We start from the raw sequence: 19,926 nt of genomic DNA, 5'->3' as shown, positions 1-19,926 counted from the left end.
TTTGTGGCTGTCTGTGGAGAAGACAAATCTCAGGGTTGTATACTGCATACATGCTTTGATAATAAATGTACCTTGAATCCTGATCATAAGATTTGATAAAACACTATACTTGTGGAGAAATTTAATCTACACAGACCGGACAAACTAAATTATAATCATAGGGCAGATGACCGATTCTTGGAACCTGTGTGCCCTGGGGCAGACCTCATGAGTATGCAGATCTGTGTAGAGCAAGTCAGTGAATGATGAGAAGAGAGTCCAATTCAAATGGTTTTATAGATCCACATGTTCAGGAACCAAAGGAAAAGACGACTTTCACGTTGCCGAATGAAAAAGCGTTCATTAATGACCTTGACGTATGGCATATTTTATATTGTCTTTGAAAGCTTTGTTATTGAATCTGAAACAAAGTGAACAAAGGAAATTTATATAACTGAATAATCTATCATTTGCAAAATGGATGCATTCCTGAAAAAACACCAAAACCCAACAGGAAAAGTGGTCTGTCTATAGCTGACAGGAGAAATTACTGATAGCACTAAATCTAAAAAAAGAGGCTTATAATGTTGACAGAAATAATAGTAAGCCTGTGGATTAGGAGCACTTCAGACTGCAGCAGGGAAAGAGCAAAAATTGAAAGAGGATAATTGATATGTAAACTGTCAAGAAACTTAATGACAAATTGCAAGATCTTCCACAGATGTACAAAAAAGAAAGTATTAGCCAAGCAAATACAGGCTCTGGCAGGACTTCTAATGTGAAATAAAGAAATTGCAAAGGAGTTAAATACATTGCGTCTGTATTCATGGAACAAAAAAAAATCTGCCAAAAATCAAAAGGTATAGCAAGGTTGAAGAACTTAACGAAATTAAAAATAGTGGATTTTTTTTTAAAAAGGCATGAAGGGTTGGCAAGATAGAGCCCTAAGGAACAGGAGGGCCAACCAATGTACTTCCCAGAGTTTTGTAAAACATGACAATGGTCAGTGGATGCTTTGGTTACCATCCTACATTCCAAATTTGTAACAAAGGATTGGAAGGAAGTAATTGTAACCCTACTATTCAGGGAGCATAACATGGACCTACAAATGTTAAACCTAGGGGTACTCAACATTTTTTTATGGCATGGATCAATGCCATTAAGCAAGGGTCTGCAGACCCCAGGTTGGGAACCCCTGTTCTAAACCATCATTGATAGTGCATGGCCAACTATAATCACACCAATAATTCACCTTAAAGGGGACATAACTTTAAGGTGTTGGGAGGAAAGTATGGGAGAGTGGGGGAGGGGCGGTGGGTGGATGTCGGAGCCAGGTTTTTGTTTAAGGAGAGAGAATACCCTGATAGAGGCAGATACATCAGGGACATTTAAAAGACAAATACAGAGGCACAAGGATGAAAGAAAAATTGAGGGTTATATGGGAAGGACGGGTTAGATTGATCTTGGAGCAAGTTAAAGGGTTGGCACGACATCACGGGCTGAAGGGCCTGTACTGTGCTACGTTCTTTCTTCCTGCAGGTGCAGCCTAACCTGCCAAATATTTCCATCCTTTTCTGTTCTTGTTTTAGATTTCCAGCATCTGCAGCTTAGGGCTTCCTTCTGATCTCTGCCAAAACACCACGACGAGGACAAGACCAAGTTTGGCGTGATTACTCTTATTCTAGTTGGCTGAAGGGCTCTGACACGATCCATTCCAGCCTTACAAGAAGAGGCGTTGTGACCAACGTACTGGTGTTTTGCCGGGAACCATGGAAACGAAGCAGATAACGAAGCCAACACCTCCAAGCAGAAAAACGTGAAGCAATGGAAATTTTAACTTGTCATAAAGATTTAATGATTGCAGCCATTAACGAGCTAAAGTTTTTTTTTATTGTTTGTGATAGCTCATGGTAAGCCTAGGTTCCAAAAAGCAGGAAAGTAATTATGCAGCTGGGCCAGTTCAGCTGATTCTACCTCAAGAACTTCATAACAAGCAGGCTAAATTAAACGCCTCAGCTACACGCCCAGGCCACAGGGACAAGCTGCAGCCTGACGACAGGAAATGATTTTGAAACGTGATGGGTGATCGAGTTTAATTTATTTTGGTGATCCGTGAGACTGGGGCCTCCACAATCAAGCCCAACCCTGCTCACACCCAAAAGCCACTTTTCTTTTTGTTCATCTACAGGGTTGTGGCACCTCGGGTTTCTGTTGCTCAACCCCATTTCCCCTCAGCCTAAAGGCGCAGAGCTGCCTTTCTGTACCACAATGGGCACTTTTTAAAGAAGACACTACCACAACGTTGGATTGGAGATTTCTGGAGTGACAGTGAAGGAACTGATGAACATCCACAGCAGAAAGGCGTACAACCTCAAAGTTCAAAGTGAATTTATTATCTAAGTACAGATATGTCATCATATACCACCCTGAGATTCATTTATTTGTGGGCATACTCAATAAGTCCATAATAGAATAATAACTATTATGAAAGCTTGGGTGTTCAACCAGTGTGCAAAAAACAACAAAGTGGGCAAATACTAAAGATAGGAAAATGAAATAAACAATAAATAAATAAATACCGAGAACATGAGATGGGGAGTCCTTGAAAGTGAGTCCATAATATGATTGAATTCATACTGCAACTTGAGAGGGAGAAGCACAAGTCAGATGTATCAGTAGCGCAATGGAATAAAGGGAATTACAGAGGCATGAGAGAGGAGCTCGCCCAGGTGGATTGGAGGAGGATACTGACAGGAAGGATAGCAAGCAGAGGTGGCTGAAGTTTCTGGGAATAGTTCACAAGGCACAGGATAGGTACGTCCCACAGAAGAGGCAGTTCTCAAATGGCAGGGGTAGGCAACTATGGCGGACAAGGGAAGTTAAGGACTGCATAAAAGCCAAGGAAACAGCATACAAGGTAGCAAAAGTGAGTGGGCAAAAGTGAACTTAATGAGTGGGAAGTCAGATGATTGGGAAGATTTTAAAATCCAACAGAAGGCTATAAAAAGGGAAAAGATTAAATATGAGGACAAATTAGCCAATAATATAAAGCAGGATACTAACAGATTTTTCAGTTATATAAAGAGTAAAAGGGAGGTGAGACTTGATATTGGACTACTGGATAATGATGCTGGTGAGGTAGTAATGGGGGGACAAAGAAATGGCAGATGAACTTAATGAGTACTTAGCATCAGTATTCACTGTGGAAGACACTAGCAGTGTGTCAGAGGTCTGTGAGTGTCAGGGAGCAGGAGTGAGTGCCATTGCTATTACAAAGGAAAAAGTGTTAGGCAAACTCCCGAGAAAGTTTGCTGAAGAGATAACAGATGCATTGGTCATGATCTTTCAAGAATCACTTGATTCTGGCATGGTCCCAGAGGACTGGAAAATTGAAAATGTCACTCCACTCTTTAAGAAGGGAGAAAGTAAAAGAAAGGAAATTATAGGCCAGTTGGTTGGGAAAGTGTTGGAGTCTATTACTAAGGATGAGGTTTCGGGCTATGTGGAGGCTAATGATAAAGTAAGTCAAAGTCAGCATGGTTTCTATAAAGAGAAATCTGTTAAGAATTCTTTGAGGAATTAACAAGCAGGGTGGACAAAGGTGAGGCAGTGGATGTCATTTACTAGGATTTTCAGAAGGTATTTGATAAGGTGCCACACATGAGGTTGTTTAGCAGGATAAAATCCCATGGCGTTACAGGAAACATACTGACATGGATAGAGGAAAGGCTGACAAGCAGGACGCAGCAAGTGGGTATAAAGGGGGCCTTTTCTGGTTGGCTGCCAGTGACTTGTGGTGTTCTTCAGGAGTCAATATTGGGTCTGCTACTTTTCACATTGTCAATGATTTAGATTATGGAATTGATGGCTTTGTGGTAATGTTTGCGGATGATGTGAAGATAGGTGGAGGGGTAGGTAGTGCTGAGGAAGCAATGTGATTGCATCAGGACTTAGACAAATTGGAAGAATGGGCAAAAAGGTGGCAGATGGAATACAGTGTTGGGAAATGTATGATAATGCACTTTGGTAAAAGGAACAATAGTGCAGACTATAATCTAAATGGGGAGGAAATTCAAACATCAGAGGTGCAAAGGGACTTAGCAGTCCTTGTGCAAGACTCCCTGAAGGTTAGTTTACAGGTTGAGTTGGTGGTAAAGAAGGAAAATGCTATGTTGGCATTTATTTCAAGGGGGATAGAATACTAAACAAGAAGATAACACTAGTCAGGCCGCACTTGGAGTATCATCAACAATTTGGGGCTTCATATCTCAGAAAGGATGTGTTGTCATTGGAGAGATTCCAGAGGAGGTTCATGAGGATTTTTCTGGGAATGAAAGGGTTGACATATGAGGAGAGTTTGGCAGCTCTGGGCCTGTACTCACGGGAATTTAGAAGAATGTGGGGGGATCTCACTGAAACCTACCAAATGTTGAAAGGACTAGATAAGGTGGATGTGGAGAGGATGTTTCCTCTGGTGGGGGTATCCAGAACTAGAAGGCACAGCCTCAAAATTGAGGGGTGACTTCTTAGAACAGAGGCAAAGAGGAATTTTTTTTTAGCCAGAGAGTAGTGAACCTGTGGAACGCTTTGCCACAGACTGCGGTGGAGACCAAGTCCATGGGTATATTTAAAGCAGAAGTTGCTATTTTCCTGATCGGTCAGGGCATCAAAGGATATGGCAAGAAGGCAGGTGTATGGGGTTGAGTGGGATCCAGGATCAGCCATGGTGGAATGGCGGAGCAGACTAGCTTAATTCTGCTCCTATGTCTTATGGTCTTACAAGATTGTCAGGACATTTCAGTGATGCGGCAAGTGAAGTTGAGTGAAGTTATCCCCTCTGCTTCAAGAGCCTGATAGTTGAGGGGTGGGTTACTATTCCTGAACCTGGTGGTGAGAGTCCTGGGACTCCAGTACCTTCTTCCTGATGGCAGCAGCAAGTAGAGAGCACGGTCTGGATGGTGGGGTGGCGGGTCCCTGATTATGGTTGCTACTTTGCTGCAACAACGCTCCATGTAGATATGCTCAGTGGTGGGGAAAGCTTTACCCGTGATGGACTGGGCTGCATCCACTACTTTTTGCCGGTTTCTCCATTCAAGGGCATTGGTGTTTCCATACCAGGATGTGACGCACAGAGTCAATATACTCTTCACCACACATCTGTAGATGTTTGTCAAAGATTTAGCCATGCTTTCTTAGTAGTTGCTGGCCCCAAGACAGGTCCTCCAAAGTGGTACCATGAAGGAATTTGAAGTTGCTGACACTCTCCCCCTCTGATCGTCCGATGAGGGGTGGTTCATGGACCTCTGGTTTCCTCCTCCTGAAGTCAATAATTGGCTCCTTGGTCTTGCTGACATTGAGTTGTTGTTATGGCACCACTCAGCCAGATTTTCAGTCTCCCTCCTACATACCAACAGATCGCCATCTTTGATTTAGCGAACGACAGTGGTGCCATCGGCAAGCTTGAATATGGCATTGGAGCTGTGCTTAGACACACGGTCATTAGTGTAAGGTGAGCAGAGCAGCGGGCGAAGCACACGGTTTGTGGTGCCCCTGTGCTGGAGAAGGTTGTGGAGGAGATGTTGCTGCCAATCCAAACTGACTGGCATTTGAAAGTGAGGAAATCGAGGCTAAGGTCTTGATTAGTTTTGAACAGCTGATGTTATTGAATGCGGAGCTGGAGTCAATAAGCAACATCCTAATGCATGCCTCTTTGCTGTCCAGATGCTCCGGGGTTGAGTGAAGAACCAACAAGAACCTGCAGATGTTGGTGCTGCTCATCCTCCCCCATGACAAAGGCCACAGGTGAGAGGTGCTGGTGGCATAGCCTGGAGCAGTAAATGTGTTATGATTACAGATGCCCATGCTGTGTTAAAGTCTGAGGAATAAGCTGGATGCATTCCAAATGATAATTCAGTTAATCTTATTTAACAATTTATCTGCTACTTTCATATTGACAAGCTGCATTTAGCTTATTGCAAGTCCAAGGTGATGTTAAACATGAACTGAAATCACATTGGTGATCACAGCTTGTTATAGGAGTCCACAAGGTAAACAACGCTCTCGCCAATTATTCTACAGACGTGTGGGCCAATTATTGCTCTGAGCAAGAAATCTAGCCCCCCCCCCACTACAGACTGATAAATGCATGGCACTTTAAATGATTTTGCTTGTAATATGCATACTATGAGTATTTAGAACAAAAAGTGAAAAAACACACTTGGATTGTTTTTATTAATTGGAAGGTAGAATGAAATACAGTACAACAAAGAAAATCTTTCACTTTCTGTAATCTTTTAAAATTAGACAGTGTTCGCATTCAGCGGGCTGGCGGCTTACTAACAATGAGCTACCGACTTCCATTCTGTGTTTATTGTTACAATTTGTAACAGTGCTGTAATTTGAAACAATGACAACGTAAATATGTTGAAGCTCTAAAATATTTCAAAGTAAAAGTTGTGGTATGTTTATTATTATGGATTCCATTCGTTAGTGCACAGTTAATTATAGGATATGTCACAACTGTATTAACGGATGTCAGAATTATATTTGCATAATTTCAAAACTTTATTAACATTATATAAAAGAATATTCCAGCTGCATGGCAACGAGGGGTATGTGCACGGGAGCATTTCAGTAACTGCGTGGCCATGTACCCACGCAGTTTAGAGAGAACAGTGAAGGTGAAAGAGAGGAAATGGCAAGAACTGGAATCCATCTTCACGAATGTACTTACTTGATGATGTACACCTACAGGGATCATGTTTGTTCAGATAGTGCTCAAGGGTATCCCAGCCTCCTCCAACACGTACCATCACATGATTCCTCAGAACCTGCCGGAAGAACAGAAAGTAAACTGCTGATCTCCTAAGTACATAAATAAATGCTTTAAGAATCAATCAATACATTTGTATTATTCTTTAGTTAATTCAGTTGTGAGGGTTCATACAGGGGATCAAAAGGTTATCGGAAAAGGTAACAGGAGCCATTTCACATCACGGAATTGAGTCACAGTTCACAATGACAAGGTCAAGAACTTTATTTATGGATTTTTAAAATAATGTAGTAATTTTCCAGAGCACTTTACACTAATATTTATTTATACCACTTACAGTTTTTTTGCCATATATCCCTGGTAAAAGTTCTCCCCACCAGCATCCACAGATCCTACGAGGGCAAGGGTTCCCAATCTGGGCTCCATGGACCCTTTGGTTAATGGTAAGGGTCTATGGCTTTAAAATGTTGAGAACTCTTGTACTAGGGGCAACTTAAAGTGACCAACCCACATGTCATGGGCACAGGGAAGAAACTGAATCTCACACAGTCACCAGGAGAATGTTCAAACTTCACACAGTTAGCACTCAAGGTCAGAACTGAACCAGGTCAGTGGGATTGTGAGGCAGTGGCTCTACTAACTTGGCCCACAAAATTCCAGAAAAGGGGCTTTGTAACTGAGCATGGTCACCATGGGGCGGGGGGGGGGGGGGGGGGGATGCAATCTTAGTGGTCTTATCAGCACCTCAGAGCACACAGAGATGGAGCACAAGCAAGTTCTCCTTGCTCATGAAGGTAGGACCTGATCTTATTGCAGCTGACAGGGAGGAAGTGATTTGTGAATCTTTAAACAATCCCTGATTATATGCCAGACATCCACCAGGGGCATTGAACAGGAGCACTGCGTACACAGAGCCCTTAGTATTATCAAGGAACCCAGCCTTCCATCCAGCATCCTCTTTGACTTTCTACCATCCAGCAGGAGACTCCGATGCATCAAGACAAGACTGTTGAGGACGGGAAACACAGTTTCTTCCTTCAGGCCAATAGCTTTCTGAAATCCCTGCTGCATCACAGTCGAAGAGTTGCTAGATAATTAGTGCTGTACCCATCAATATTTAATTTATGCACAATTCATTTGTTGAACTAATTCTTACTTTACTAAGTGTTACGTGTACCCTTCTTCTTTCTTCTGGCTATCCAGAAAGGAAGTAGAAAGGAACAACGTGTGCGTGAGTGGATTTTAGGTGAGTAGGGGGTTGCACAGGTCCAGACCCACCCTCTGGACATCCCTCCTGGATCCAGTGGCATGGTGGGGTCCAAGACGACTGGGGGAAGTTCTGCTGCAGTCAGACCAAGCTTCGATGCAAGGGATGCCCTTTCCGCGCTTCACGGCACGTGTTTGCTAGATGGCCGTTGACCCTACGAGAGGGTTCATCCACCTTTTGACAGGTCTTGTTTTTCGTCCTGCAGGTTGTCTAGCCATCCTCCTCACCAGGCAAGCCTGGAGGGGGAGCCGGTTTAGTCGCCGACCACCCGACCATGTGACAGGTAGTACTGGGTCACATGGTACCAGTAGCACTCAGACGAGCACTCAGTACGTGTACTATTGTGCTTTACACCCCAGTCCGGAGAAATGTCTCATTTGACAGTATACATGTGTACAGTAAAATGACAATAAACCTGACTTGATCTGATAGAAGACAAAACGTTCCATCATATTCTTTTTAATATATAGTTACTTCATACACTCACTTCTCTTTAGTCTTTGGAACAAGCTCATTTTTCTAAGGACAAGTTTAAAATGTAATCAATTTGAGTGCAGAGGCGTAGAACTACAAAAAAGAACACCCAGAGGTCAGGTGGTTGTCTGATGCCTAGCCGTTGGGTGACTAACCAAACAGGTTATCAGAACCTTATCTTATTACTCAGGCAGAAAGGCTCTGAAATGTCCTAAGCCAATTGTCTGTTTCTTTCCTCTGCGGTTGACTTGATTCTCTCTGTTCCTCAGATTGCCGAACCTCCAGGCTCCACATCTGATGCTCACTCTACTGACTGTCCCCTTTGATGGTATTCACACCTCAATGACTCACCCCTTCTCTGGACCTCACGTTCAATGTAATTTTCACTCTCCTGTTAAATAATAACCAATGACACATTGCTTATTGATGACTAGCCTGGTAATGAGCAAAACTTCAAAGGCACAGGAAAAAGCTTTGCAGCAGACTTCATTTAGTGCAGGATTTAGGATATGTGCAATTTAATGTAGAAGCAGAAATTCACTGTGCCAATCTGAACCTTTCTCCTTTAATATTGCCAGTGTAAGTTAACTGTGCTTACCTTTTTTTCCCCCAATTTTGAAGACATGCAATTGTGGGGCGGAGATGTGTCTCTACCAAAGGAGGTGTAAGGCACTCCTTCCCTCTGCTAGTCTGCAGGTCACCCTTGGGCAAGGTGTAGCACCTACTTAGCCCCCCCCATCCCACCCCAATTAGGGTCACGTGAAGCCGTGGGAGCAGGTGGTGGATGGTCATATGAGCAGCTGGAGCATATCACAAGCCCTGGTTATGTGACTATTGACGCCAGGCAGACAATCTCTGGAGCAGGGGCTCCCAACTGTGATCCATAGACTCCTCAGTTAATGATAGGGATCCATGGCATAAAAAAAACGTTGAGGAACCCCTGCTCTGAAGAGCATTGATGGGGTAACCCGTCTTGCAAAGACACTCCCCAGAAGGTGGCAATGGCAAACCACTTCTGTAGAAAAATTTGCCAAGAACAATCGTGGTCACGGAAAGACCATGATCGCCCACATCATATGACATAGCGCATAATGATGACAGTGAATTCATGACGATGTTGTATCTTTTTGAAAATAACAAATACACAGTCATCGCAGAATTGAAAACATCTGGGCAAATAATGATCAATCCCATGTGACAGGAGTCCCACAAAAGATGGAGTCATGGAATGATACTTCACAGAGAAAGGATCTTCAGTTTAGTCTGCATTGGCTATTACCCACCCCTTTATGTTAATCCTACATTAGCCCTTTCTTTTATTCTCCCTTCATTCGCACGATAGCCTCGTGGTTAGCACAATGCTTTACAGTACAGACAACCTGGGTTCAATTCCTGCTGCTGAATTCTTCTCCCCGTGACCACGTGGGTTTCCTCCCACAGTCTAAAGGTGGGTTAATTGGTCATTATAAATTGTCCCGTGATTAGTCCAGGATTAAATTGTGGGATTGCTGGGCAGTGTGGCTTGAAGGGCTGGAAGTGTGCGCTGTATCTCAATAAATAAGCTCTACTAATTAATAAATTCATTAACCGAATCGAGTAAACGTTAGAAACAGAAACAGTACCACCTTGGAGTGAACAGAGTTAGCAATTAAAAGAGGGCACCCACATAATCAGCTGGATCATTGCCTCGTTTAATTTCAAACATTCTTGCCTTTATGGGACCAAAACAGAGGCCATTCAGTCCATCACATCTGTGCCAGCTCCTCGAATGAGCTATCCCATTCCCTTACTCCTTTCCCCATGGTCCTGTAATTTTATATCTGCAATTATTGATCCGCTTCACTTTAGAAAGATATTAATGAATCCATTTAAATCACACTTTCAGAGAGTGCATTCCAGATCAAAATAACTTTATAAATGAATACAAGCATAATTATATTGAAGTAGCATTGCCTTGAAGCACAAAGCATGTATTTGATTCCTTATCAGTAGTAATATATGATTCCTTATCAGTAGTAATATATGATTCTAAATGGGATCAGGATAACTGGGTAAAAAGCCGAACATGGCCCTGATGGGCCGAATGGCCTGTTTCTGTATTGCACAGCACTATCATGACAATAAGGAATTTGTGCAGAACTCAAATTTTTTTGTATTTTCTTATTTACAGAAGGATTTCTATTTTGACCACCCCAACAGACGTCACATCCACTGGAAATAACTTCTAGTCTGCGAGTGGAGTGAGAGGTCACTCTCTCGTATCAGCTGTACCTTGAGGAGTCAACAGTAAGATCCTTGGAGTGGCATTTACACGAGAAAGCAACGTGTTTGTCAGGAAATACAAACTCCTCCACAAGCAAGCATTCTAAAAATGAGCGCACTTTGCCTGCTGGGCGTCATGTCTGAGCTGGTCCTGGAAGACTAACAGAACCAACCTTTGACTGTTTCCTTTGCAAAACAAGTGTGGGCAAAGTACACTGATAACGATAATTCCGTACATGTAAAATTCCCTTCCTAAGCATGCCCTGCTTTGCTTTTTCCACAGCCCTTTATATTTGGATATTTAATCACTCTGCACTTTGAGGGCAGAAATATATCTTCATCCAATCGAAACTAAGTGTGATGGTCAAACGATGGGCTCAACCTCTCAGATTATGCCAGTGGAATTTCAAATTGGAAGAAAATGTTCATGATTTCTGCTGCATTTATTATAGGGGTTATAGGTATAATTTTGAGTGACAGGGTGGAGATACGTCTCTACCAAGGGAGGTACAATACACTCCTTCCCTCCTTTAGCCTGCAGGTGACCCTTGGACAAGGTGTAGCACCTGCTTAGCCTCCCCCCCCACCCCCGATCCGGGTCACAAGAAGCCGTGGGTGCAGGTGGTGGGTGGCCGTATGAGTAGCTGGCGCAAGCTCTGGTTATGCAACCACAGACACCAGGGAGACAATCTCTGAAGGGTATTGATAATGGCTGGGGTCACCCATCTTGCCAACACAATGCTCAGAAGGCAATGGCAAACCACTTCAGTAGAAAAATTTGCCAAGAGCAATCATGGTCATAGAAAGATTATTGCCAACATCATACGACACGACACATAACGAACGAACAACAGATATAATCCATTGTTGAACAAGTTGAACCTATATAATCTAGGTTGAACAATTTAGGTCTTTATTCTTTGGAGGGTAGAAGGTTGAGGGGAGATTATGAGGGGGATAGATAGAGTTGACGTGGATAGGCTTTTTCCATTGAGAGCGGGGGAGATTCAAACAAGAGGACATGAGTTGAGAGTGTGACGAGAATATACATAGATAAGATGTTAGCTGTGCTGTGTGATCAGCAGTTGGTCTGCCACCTGTCCTCAGGGGAGAAGGAGAGATAAGGAACAATGAAGCAGCATGTGGAGATGTTAATGAAGGAGCCATCAGTCTGGGTATTGCCAAGATCGGCTCCCCCTTTGAACCCTGAACTGTTTGAAGTAATGGACGGGCGATACCCCAGCAGGGGGATAAAAAGGGACAGGTTCGCTAAGGCAGGACACACACGACACCCGAGGTAACGAGACCCTAGAAGCGGTGCGCCTCTCACGAGTCAGTGGGAAGTACCGGACAACGCACAGGGTGGAAAGGTACGATCAGCGGGAACCCGGTGTGTGTCCGCCCTTGCTTGGGTGCTGAGTTCACTGCAGAGGATCGACCGCATCTGGAGGAGGGGTCACAGTCGGTGACCTCAGGTGACATCACAAAGGACCTGCCCAAAAGCTGCTTGTGAGCAATATCGCCGGTCTGTGAGTGGAAGCCGTGTCTGAATGATCAGTCGTTCCCGTTCTCTCTCTCTCTCTCTCCCCCCACGTTGTCCATCGCCATGGCAACGATTACTGCGAACTGAACTACTAAATTGGACTGAACTTTGTGTAACTTTGAAATTGGTCATTTACCCGTAGACAACGATAGAGCTTGATTGATGCTGTTATCTTAATTCTGTGCACATGTGTGTTTATTATTGCTGAACTGTTGCATTGATTATCCTTTCGATTACTGTGTTGCTTGTTTCTTTAATAAAACTTTCTTAGTTCTAGTAATCCAGACTCCAGCTGGGTGATCCATTTCTGCTGGTTTGGCAACCCAGTTACGGGGTACGTAACAAGAGTTAAAGGACAAAAGTTTAGGGGTAACACGAGGGGGAACTTCTTTACTCAGAGAGTGGTAGCTGTGTGGAACGAGCTTCCAGCAGAAGTGGTTGAGGCAGGTTCGATGTTGTTGTTTAAAGTTAAATTGGATAGATATATGGACAGGAAAGGAATGGAGGGTTATGGACAGAGTGCAGGTCGGTGGGACTAGGTGAGAGTAAGAGTTCAGCATGGACTAGAAGGACCGAGATGGCCTGTTTCCGTGCTGTAATTGTTATATGGTTATATAATTGAAATTCTATGGGTCAAATATACCACATAGAAAATAGGTGCAGGAGTAGGCCATTCAGCCCTTCCAGCCTGCACCGCCATCTATTATGATCATGGCTGATCATCCAACTCAGAACCCCGCCCCAGCCTTCCCTCCATACCCCCTGATCCCCGTAGCCACAAGGGCCATATCTAACTCCCTCTTAAATATAGCCAATGAACTGGCCTCAACTGTTTCCTGTGGCAGAGAGTTCCACAGATTCACCACTCTCTGTGTGAAGAAGTTTTTCCTCATCTCGGTCCTAAAAGGCTTCCCCTTTATCCTCAAACTGTGACCCCTTGTTCTGGACTTCCCCAACATCGGGAACAATCTTCCTGCATCTAGCCTGTCCAATCCCTTTAGGATTTTATACGTTTCAATCAGATCCCCCCTCAATCTTCTAAATTCCAAAGAGTACAAGCCCAGTTCATCCAGTCTTTCTTCATATGAAAGTCCTGCCATCCCAGGAATCAATCTGGTGAACCTTCTTTGTACTCCCTCTATGGCAAGGATGTCTTTCCTCAGATTAGGGGACCAAAACTGCACACAATACTCCAGGTGTGGTCTCACCAAGGCCTTGTACAACTACAGTAGTACCTCCCTGCTCCTGTACTCGAATCCTCTCGCTATAAATGCCAGCATACCATTCGCCTTTTTCACCGCCTGCTGTACCTGCATGCCCACTTTCAATGACTGGTGTATAATGACACCCAGGTCTCGTTGCACCTCCCCTTTTCCTAATCGGCCACCATTCGGATAATAATCTGTTTTCCTATTTTTGCCACCAAAGTGGATAACTTCACATTTATCCACATTAATTTGCATCTGCCATGAATTTGCCCACTCACCCAACCTATCCAAGTCACCCTGCATCCTCTTAGCATCCCCCTCACAGCTAACACTGCCACCCAGCTTCGTGTCATCTGCAAACTTGGAGATGCTGCATTTAATTCCCTCATCCAAGTCATTAATATATATTGTAAACAACTGGGGTCCCAGCACTGAGCCTTGCGGTACCCCACTAGTCACCGCCTGCCATTCTGAAAAGGTCCCGTTTATTCCCACTCTTTGCTTTCTGTCTGCTAACCAATTCTCCATCCACATCAATACCTTACCCCCAATACCGTGTGCTTTAAGTTTGCACACTAATCTCCTGTGTGGGACCTTGTCAAAAGCCTTTTGAAAATCCAAATATACCACATCCACTGGTTCTCCCCTATCCACTCTACTAGTTACATCCTCAAAAAAATTCTATGAGATTCGTCAGACATGATTTTCCTTTCACAAATCCATGCTGACTTTGTCCGATGATTTCACCGCTTTCCAAATGTGCTGTTATCACATCTTTGATAACTGACTCCAGCAGTTTCCCCACCACCGACGTTAGGCTAACCGGTCTATAATTCCCCGGTTTCTTTCTCCCTCCTTTTTTAAAAAGTGGGGTTACATTAGCCACCCTCCAATCCTCAGGAACTAGTCCAGAATCTAACAAGTTTTGAAAAATTATCACTAATGCATCCACTATTTCTTGGGCTACTTCCTTAAGCAATCTAGGATGCAGACCATCTGGCCCTGGGGATTTATCTGCCTTCAATCCCTTCAATTTACCTAACACCACTTCCCTACTAACATGTATTTCGCTCAGTTCCTCCATCTCACTGGACCCTCTGTCCCCTACTATTTCTGGAAGATTATTTATGTCCTCCTTAGTGAAGACAGAACCAAAGTAATAATTCAATTGGTCTGCCATGTCCTTGCTCCCCATAATCAATTCACCTGTTTCTGTCTGTAGGGGACCTACATTTGTCTTTACCAGTCTTTTCCTTTTTACACATCTATAAAAGCTTTTACAGTCAGTTTTTATGTTCCCTGCCAGTTTTCTCTCATAATCTTTTTTCCCTTTCCTAATTAAGCCCTTTGTCCTCCTCTGCTGAACTCTGAATTTCTCCCAGTCCTCAGGTGAGCCACTTTCTCTGGCTAATTTGTATGCTTCTTCTTTAGAATTGATACTATCCCTAATTTCTCTTGTCAGCCACGGGTGCACTACCTTTCTTGATTTATTCTTTTGCCAAACTGGGATGAACAATTGTTGTAGTTCATCCATGCAACCTTTAAATGCTTGCCATTGCATATCCACCGTCAATCCTTTAAGTGTCATTTGCCAGTCTATCTTAGCTAATTCACATCTCATACCTTCAAAGTTACCCTTCTTTAAGTTCAGAACCTTTGTTTCTGAATTAACTATGTCACTCTCCATCTTAATGAAGAATTCCACCATATTATGGTCACTCTTACCCAAGGGGCCTCTCACGACAAGATTGCTAATTAACCCTTCCTCATTGCTCAAAACCCAGTCCAGAATAGCCTGCTCTCTAGTTGGTTCCTCGACACATTGGTTCAAAAAACCATCCCGCATACATTCCAAGAAATCCTCTTCCTCAGCACCTTTACCAATTTGGTTCACCCAATCTACATGTAGATTGAAGTCACCCATTATAACTGCTGTTTCTTTATTGCATACATTTCTAATTTCCTGTTTAATACCATCTCCGACCTCACTACTACTGTTAGGTGGCCTGTACACAACTCCCACCAGCGTCTTCTGCCCCTTAGTGTTACGCAGCTCTACCCATATCGATTCCACATCTTCCCGGCTTATGTCCTTCCTCTTCTTTAACCAGCAATGCCACCCCACCTCCCCTTCCTTCATGTCTATCCCTCCTGAATATTGAATATCCCTGAACGTTGAGCTCCCATCCTTGGTCACCCTGGAGCCATGTCTCTGTGATCCCAACTATATCATAATCATTAATAACAATCTGCACTTTCAATTCATCCACCTTATTACGAATGCTCCTTGCATTGACACACAAAGCCTTCAGGCGCTCTTTTACAACTTTCTTAGCCCTTATACAATTATGTTGAAAAGTGGCCCTTTTTAATGCTTGCCCTGGATTTGTCGGCCTGCCACTTTTACTTTTCTCCTTAGTACTTTTTGCTTCTACCCTCACTTTACACCCCTCTGTCTCTCTGCACTGGTTCCCATCCCCCTGTTGTGAACTAACCTCCTCACGCCTAGCCTCTTTAATTTGATTCCCACCCCCCAACCATTCTAGTTTAAAGTCACCTCAGTAGCCCTCGCTAATCTCCCTGCCAGGATATTGGTCCCCCTAGGATTCAAGTGTAACCCGTCCTTTTTGTACAGGTCACGCCTGCGCCAAAAGAGGTCCCAATGATCCAAAAACTTGAATCCCTGCCCCCTGCTCCAATCCCTCAGCCACGTATTTATCCTCCACCTCATCGCATTCCTACTCTCACTGTCGCGTGGCACAGGCAGTAATCCCGAGATTACTACCTTTGTGGTCCTTTTTCTCAACTCCCTTCCTAGCTCCCTATATTCTCCTTTCAGGACCTCATCCCTTTTCCTACCTATGTCATTGGTACCTATATGTACCACGACCTCTGGCCCCTCACTCTCCCACTTCAGGATATCTTGGACACGATCAGAAATACCCCGGACCCTGGCACCAGGGAGGCAAACTACCATGCGGGTCTCTGGACTGCGTCCACAGAATCGCCTATCTGACCCCCTTACTATCGAGTCCCCTATCACAACTGCCCTCCTCTTCCTTGCCCTACCCTTCTGAGCTACAGGGCCAGACTCTGTGCCGGAGGCACGGCCACTGTCGCTTTCCCCAGGTAAGCTGTCCCTCCCAACAGTACTCAAACAGGAGCATAAAACATAACAGAGCAGGAGCTAAAACTTGTTTAACCTGCCATTTCATTTCACTGGGGCATGTCTCAATATTACTACATGAAGCTCCTTTGTATATTTTATTTGTAACTATACATTACAGCTTCTAAGTAAAAAGAATTAAAAATGGTTAGGGCACAAGACTCTTACTCTGATGAAGATCAACGTGCTGGTCTCACCGACTTTATATTTACCCTCGGATACTTTAGTCATAGGGAACTGGGAAGGACAGGAGCAGTAGCCAAGGATCTCACGCACCTGAGGGAGAAAGAACACAGGGTTAAGTAGATTGTTGGTTTACAGTCAGTGTCAGAGGAATAGTCTTTCCTCTGTGAGATAAATTGTCTTCAAAATATAATTACACTAAAACTTTGAAATTGTAATGGTTCTTCAAAGACAACATAATAGTACAAATTATGGGATTATTTTCTCCAGAAGAAACTCTATCTTTTAATAGCAAACAAGTTAACGGAAAACTTAGAATGAAAACGGTGTTACATAGTTCCTATCTATAGTAACATGCAAAGGTCTTAACCATATATATAGGCATCCGTTAGTCTCATGAGACCATGGATTTGCACCTTGGAAGGTTTCCAGGGCGCAGACCTGGGCAAGGTTGTCTGGAATACCAGCAGTTGCCCATGCCGCAAGTCTCCCCTCTCCATGCCACCGATGTTGTCCAAGGGAAGGCACTAGAGCCGATACAGCTTGGCACCGGTGTCATCGCAAGAGCAATGTGTGTTTAAGTGCCTCGCTCAAGGACACAACACGCTGCCTCAGCTGAAGCTCGAACTAGCGACCTTCAGATCACTAGACTGACGCCTTAACCACTTGGCCACGCGCCAACGCAGCACAACATATATATAATTTTATGTATTGCACTGTACTGCTACCACAAATGAAAACAAATTTCATGATACATGTGAGTTATGATAAACCTGATTCTGACACGGGTTTCCCTTGTGGACTGAGAGTGGGAAGGGGGGCAGGGAGAGGGGAATCATGGTTGGGAAAAAGGGCAAGGGAATGGGAAGCATTAGAGAGATATTCTGTATTGATCAATAAACTAATTGTTTGGAATCAAATTACCTTGCCTGATGTCTCAAGGTGGGGTGTGCGTGCAGCCATGTCACCCCCCTGCCCCTGGCATTCCTTCTCTGCCACTTGTCCCACACCCCTCCCATGGCACTCTACCCTTGCCATTCCTAACATCCTTTGCTCCTGCCAGATTTACAAACTCGCTCTCTGCTCCAAGTTGACAAATACAGTGCCTTGCAAAAGTCTTAGGCACCCTAGTCCAAGACTCTTACACAAGTACTCTCTATCTATGACAGAGAAGCTGAGAATTTACTGCAGTGAAATTTCTAAACTTGATTCTTTAAAGAAACACTGCCTCCCTGCAAAAGAAAATTATTGGATTAAAACCTTTGTAAACTGTAACGGCAAATTCAAAGCATCACAGAGGACAGATGAAAATGTGGCACCCCAACAACAAAATTTGCCAATTCAGTGATGTGAATTTAGAGAGAGAATACAAGCAGTTTATGTACCAGACTACTCACATGGGGTACAGGCAGAAGAATACACCTTCAGTTGTTTTAGCAATGATGGGTGTCAGGGTGGAGATATGTCTCTACCGAAGGAGGTGTGAGGTGCTCCTTCCCTCTGCTAGCCTGCAGGTCACCCTTGGGAAAGGTGTAGCACCTGCTTAGCCCCCTGATCAGGGTCACATGAAGCCATGGGAGTAGCTGGTGGATGGTCGTATGAGGAGCTGGTGCATAATCACAAGTCCTGACTATGCGACCACCGACGCCGGGCATGACAATCTCTGACACAGTATTGATAGTGGCTGGGGTCACCCATCTTGTAAAGACACTGCCCAGAAGCCGGCAATGGCAAACCACTTCTGTAGAACAATTTGCCAAGAACAATTGTGGTCATGACCATGATCACCCATGCCAAATGACACGGCACATAAGGATGACGATGAGGAGAGAAAACATTGGGAACAAAAGCATTGCCTGGAACAGAATGGGGCGTCGGTACAAGTGTGTGAAAAAATTCATTAGATAATCTGTACAAGACGGCATCTTGATGACACCAGGTGGTCTTTCCACCCCCACCTCCACAGCCCTTCCATTTCAGGGGATTACAGCTTTAAGAGTTCTACTGTGTTTGGTTTCAGTGCCAATGAAGGCATTCTGTGTCTCATCCAAGACATTTTAATGTTTATGAGAGGGCTGTGTGTGAAAGAACAGAACAAGGTTAAATACTCACAACCAGCAAGGGAAGAGGGCTCCTTCGCATTGAGCATTAACACATAGAGCTTGCTTTGTCAATAACGCGTTTATGAACTGAAAAGCCTTTGTTGGTGCGAGTTTGTGACATTTTCTCATCATTTAGTCTAAAGTGACTGGAATAAAAAACAACAGCAGTGCCAGCTGAGTAAGTGCCAGATACTGGACAAATGAAGCAGTGAGCTGTGTAGCTGGGCCAAAAGGCAGTCACAGCAGTCAAAACACAAAAAGTGTTTCATGACAAATAGACTAAAAAAGACTCAAGCTACCCACTGCTCAAATGTTGCTTCAGACAGCATTTTTATCAACAAGTTAGAAAATCTCTGTGTTTTATCGCAAGGGCGTGAAAGCAATTTGTGTATAAAACAAGAACAAATCTTGTGCCCAGAGCCACACACGTTCACATTTCAATTCTGGACATGGAAAGCTTGGGATCGCACTTTGCTTATTTTCTTCCACGCCGCAGAGCAACTCACCAATTTCACGCTAGCCTAATCCCCAGACAATTTACAATGACTGATTAACCTATCCGTGGGAGGAAACCGGAGCACCCGGAGGAACCTCACAGGGAGGTTGCACAAACTCTGTACAGGCAGCAGTGGGAATTGATCCCGGGTTGCTGGCACTGTAGAGCGCTGTGCCAGCCACTACACTATCGTGCTGCCCCACAGAAGTAGAGGGTGCTGCAATTTCGGTACCAGACAGAGCGGAACAGAGATGCAACGCTGCGGCAGGCTTTGAGTGAGACTAGTGCGATAGTGCCGATGACCATTCAATGAACCGATGGTGGAGAGGAAGAAGCTGCTCCTAAATGGTTGAGTAGGGTCCTCAGGCCCCGACATTGCCTGCCTGGTGGTAGTAATGAGAAAAAAGCACGTGTCCTGAGTGTCGAGTCCTTAAAGTTTGGTCACCACCTTCTTGAGGCAAAACCTCTAGAAGG

General features: G+C 44.1%; 1 protein-coding gene across 3 annotated transcripts in view; it reads right to left on the bottom strand.

Annotated features, from left to right (window-relative positions):
• gas2l1 (growth arrest-specific 2 like 1) overlaps positions 1-19,926 on the bottom strand; it is a 110,200-nt gene that overhangs the window by 41,595 nt on the left and 48,679 nt on the right. For 2 of the 3 annotated variants that reach the window (XM_072247688.1, XM_072247690.1), the window contains exons 2-3: positions 16,840-16,947; positions 6,713-6,809 (exon numbers count right to left, since the gene is read on the bottom strand). In XM_072247688.1, the coding sequence (XP_072103789.1) occupies positions 6,713-6,809; positions 16,840-16,947 (205 nt within the window). The remainder of the gene's footprint in view (positions 1-6,712; positions 6,810-16,839; positions 16,948-19,926) is intronic. The other variant, XM_072247689.1, reaches the window with a different exon arrangement.

The sequence above is a fragment of the Mobula birostris genome, chromosome 31, assembly GCF_030028105.1.
Source record: "Mobula birostris isolate sMobBir1 chromosome 31, sMobBir1.hap1, whole genome shotgun sequence".
Taxonomy (NCBI): domain Eukaryota; kingdom Metazoa; phylum Chordata; class Chondrichthyes; order Myliobatiformes; family Myliobatidae; genus Mobula; species Mobula birostris.
Note: the sequence above shows the minus strand (reverse complement) of the source record. Positions and strands in the feature narration are given on the sequence as shown.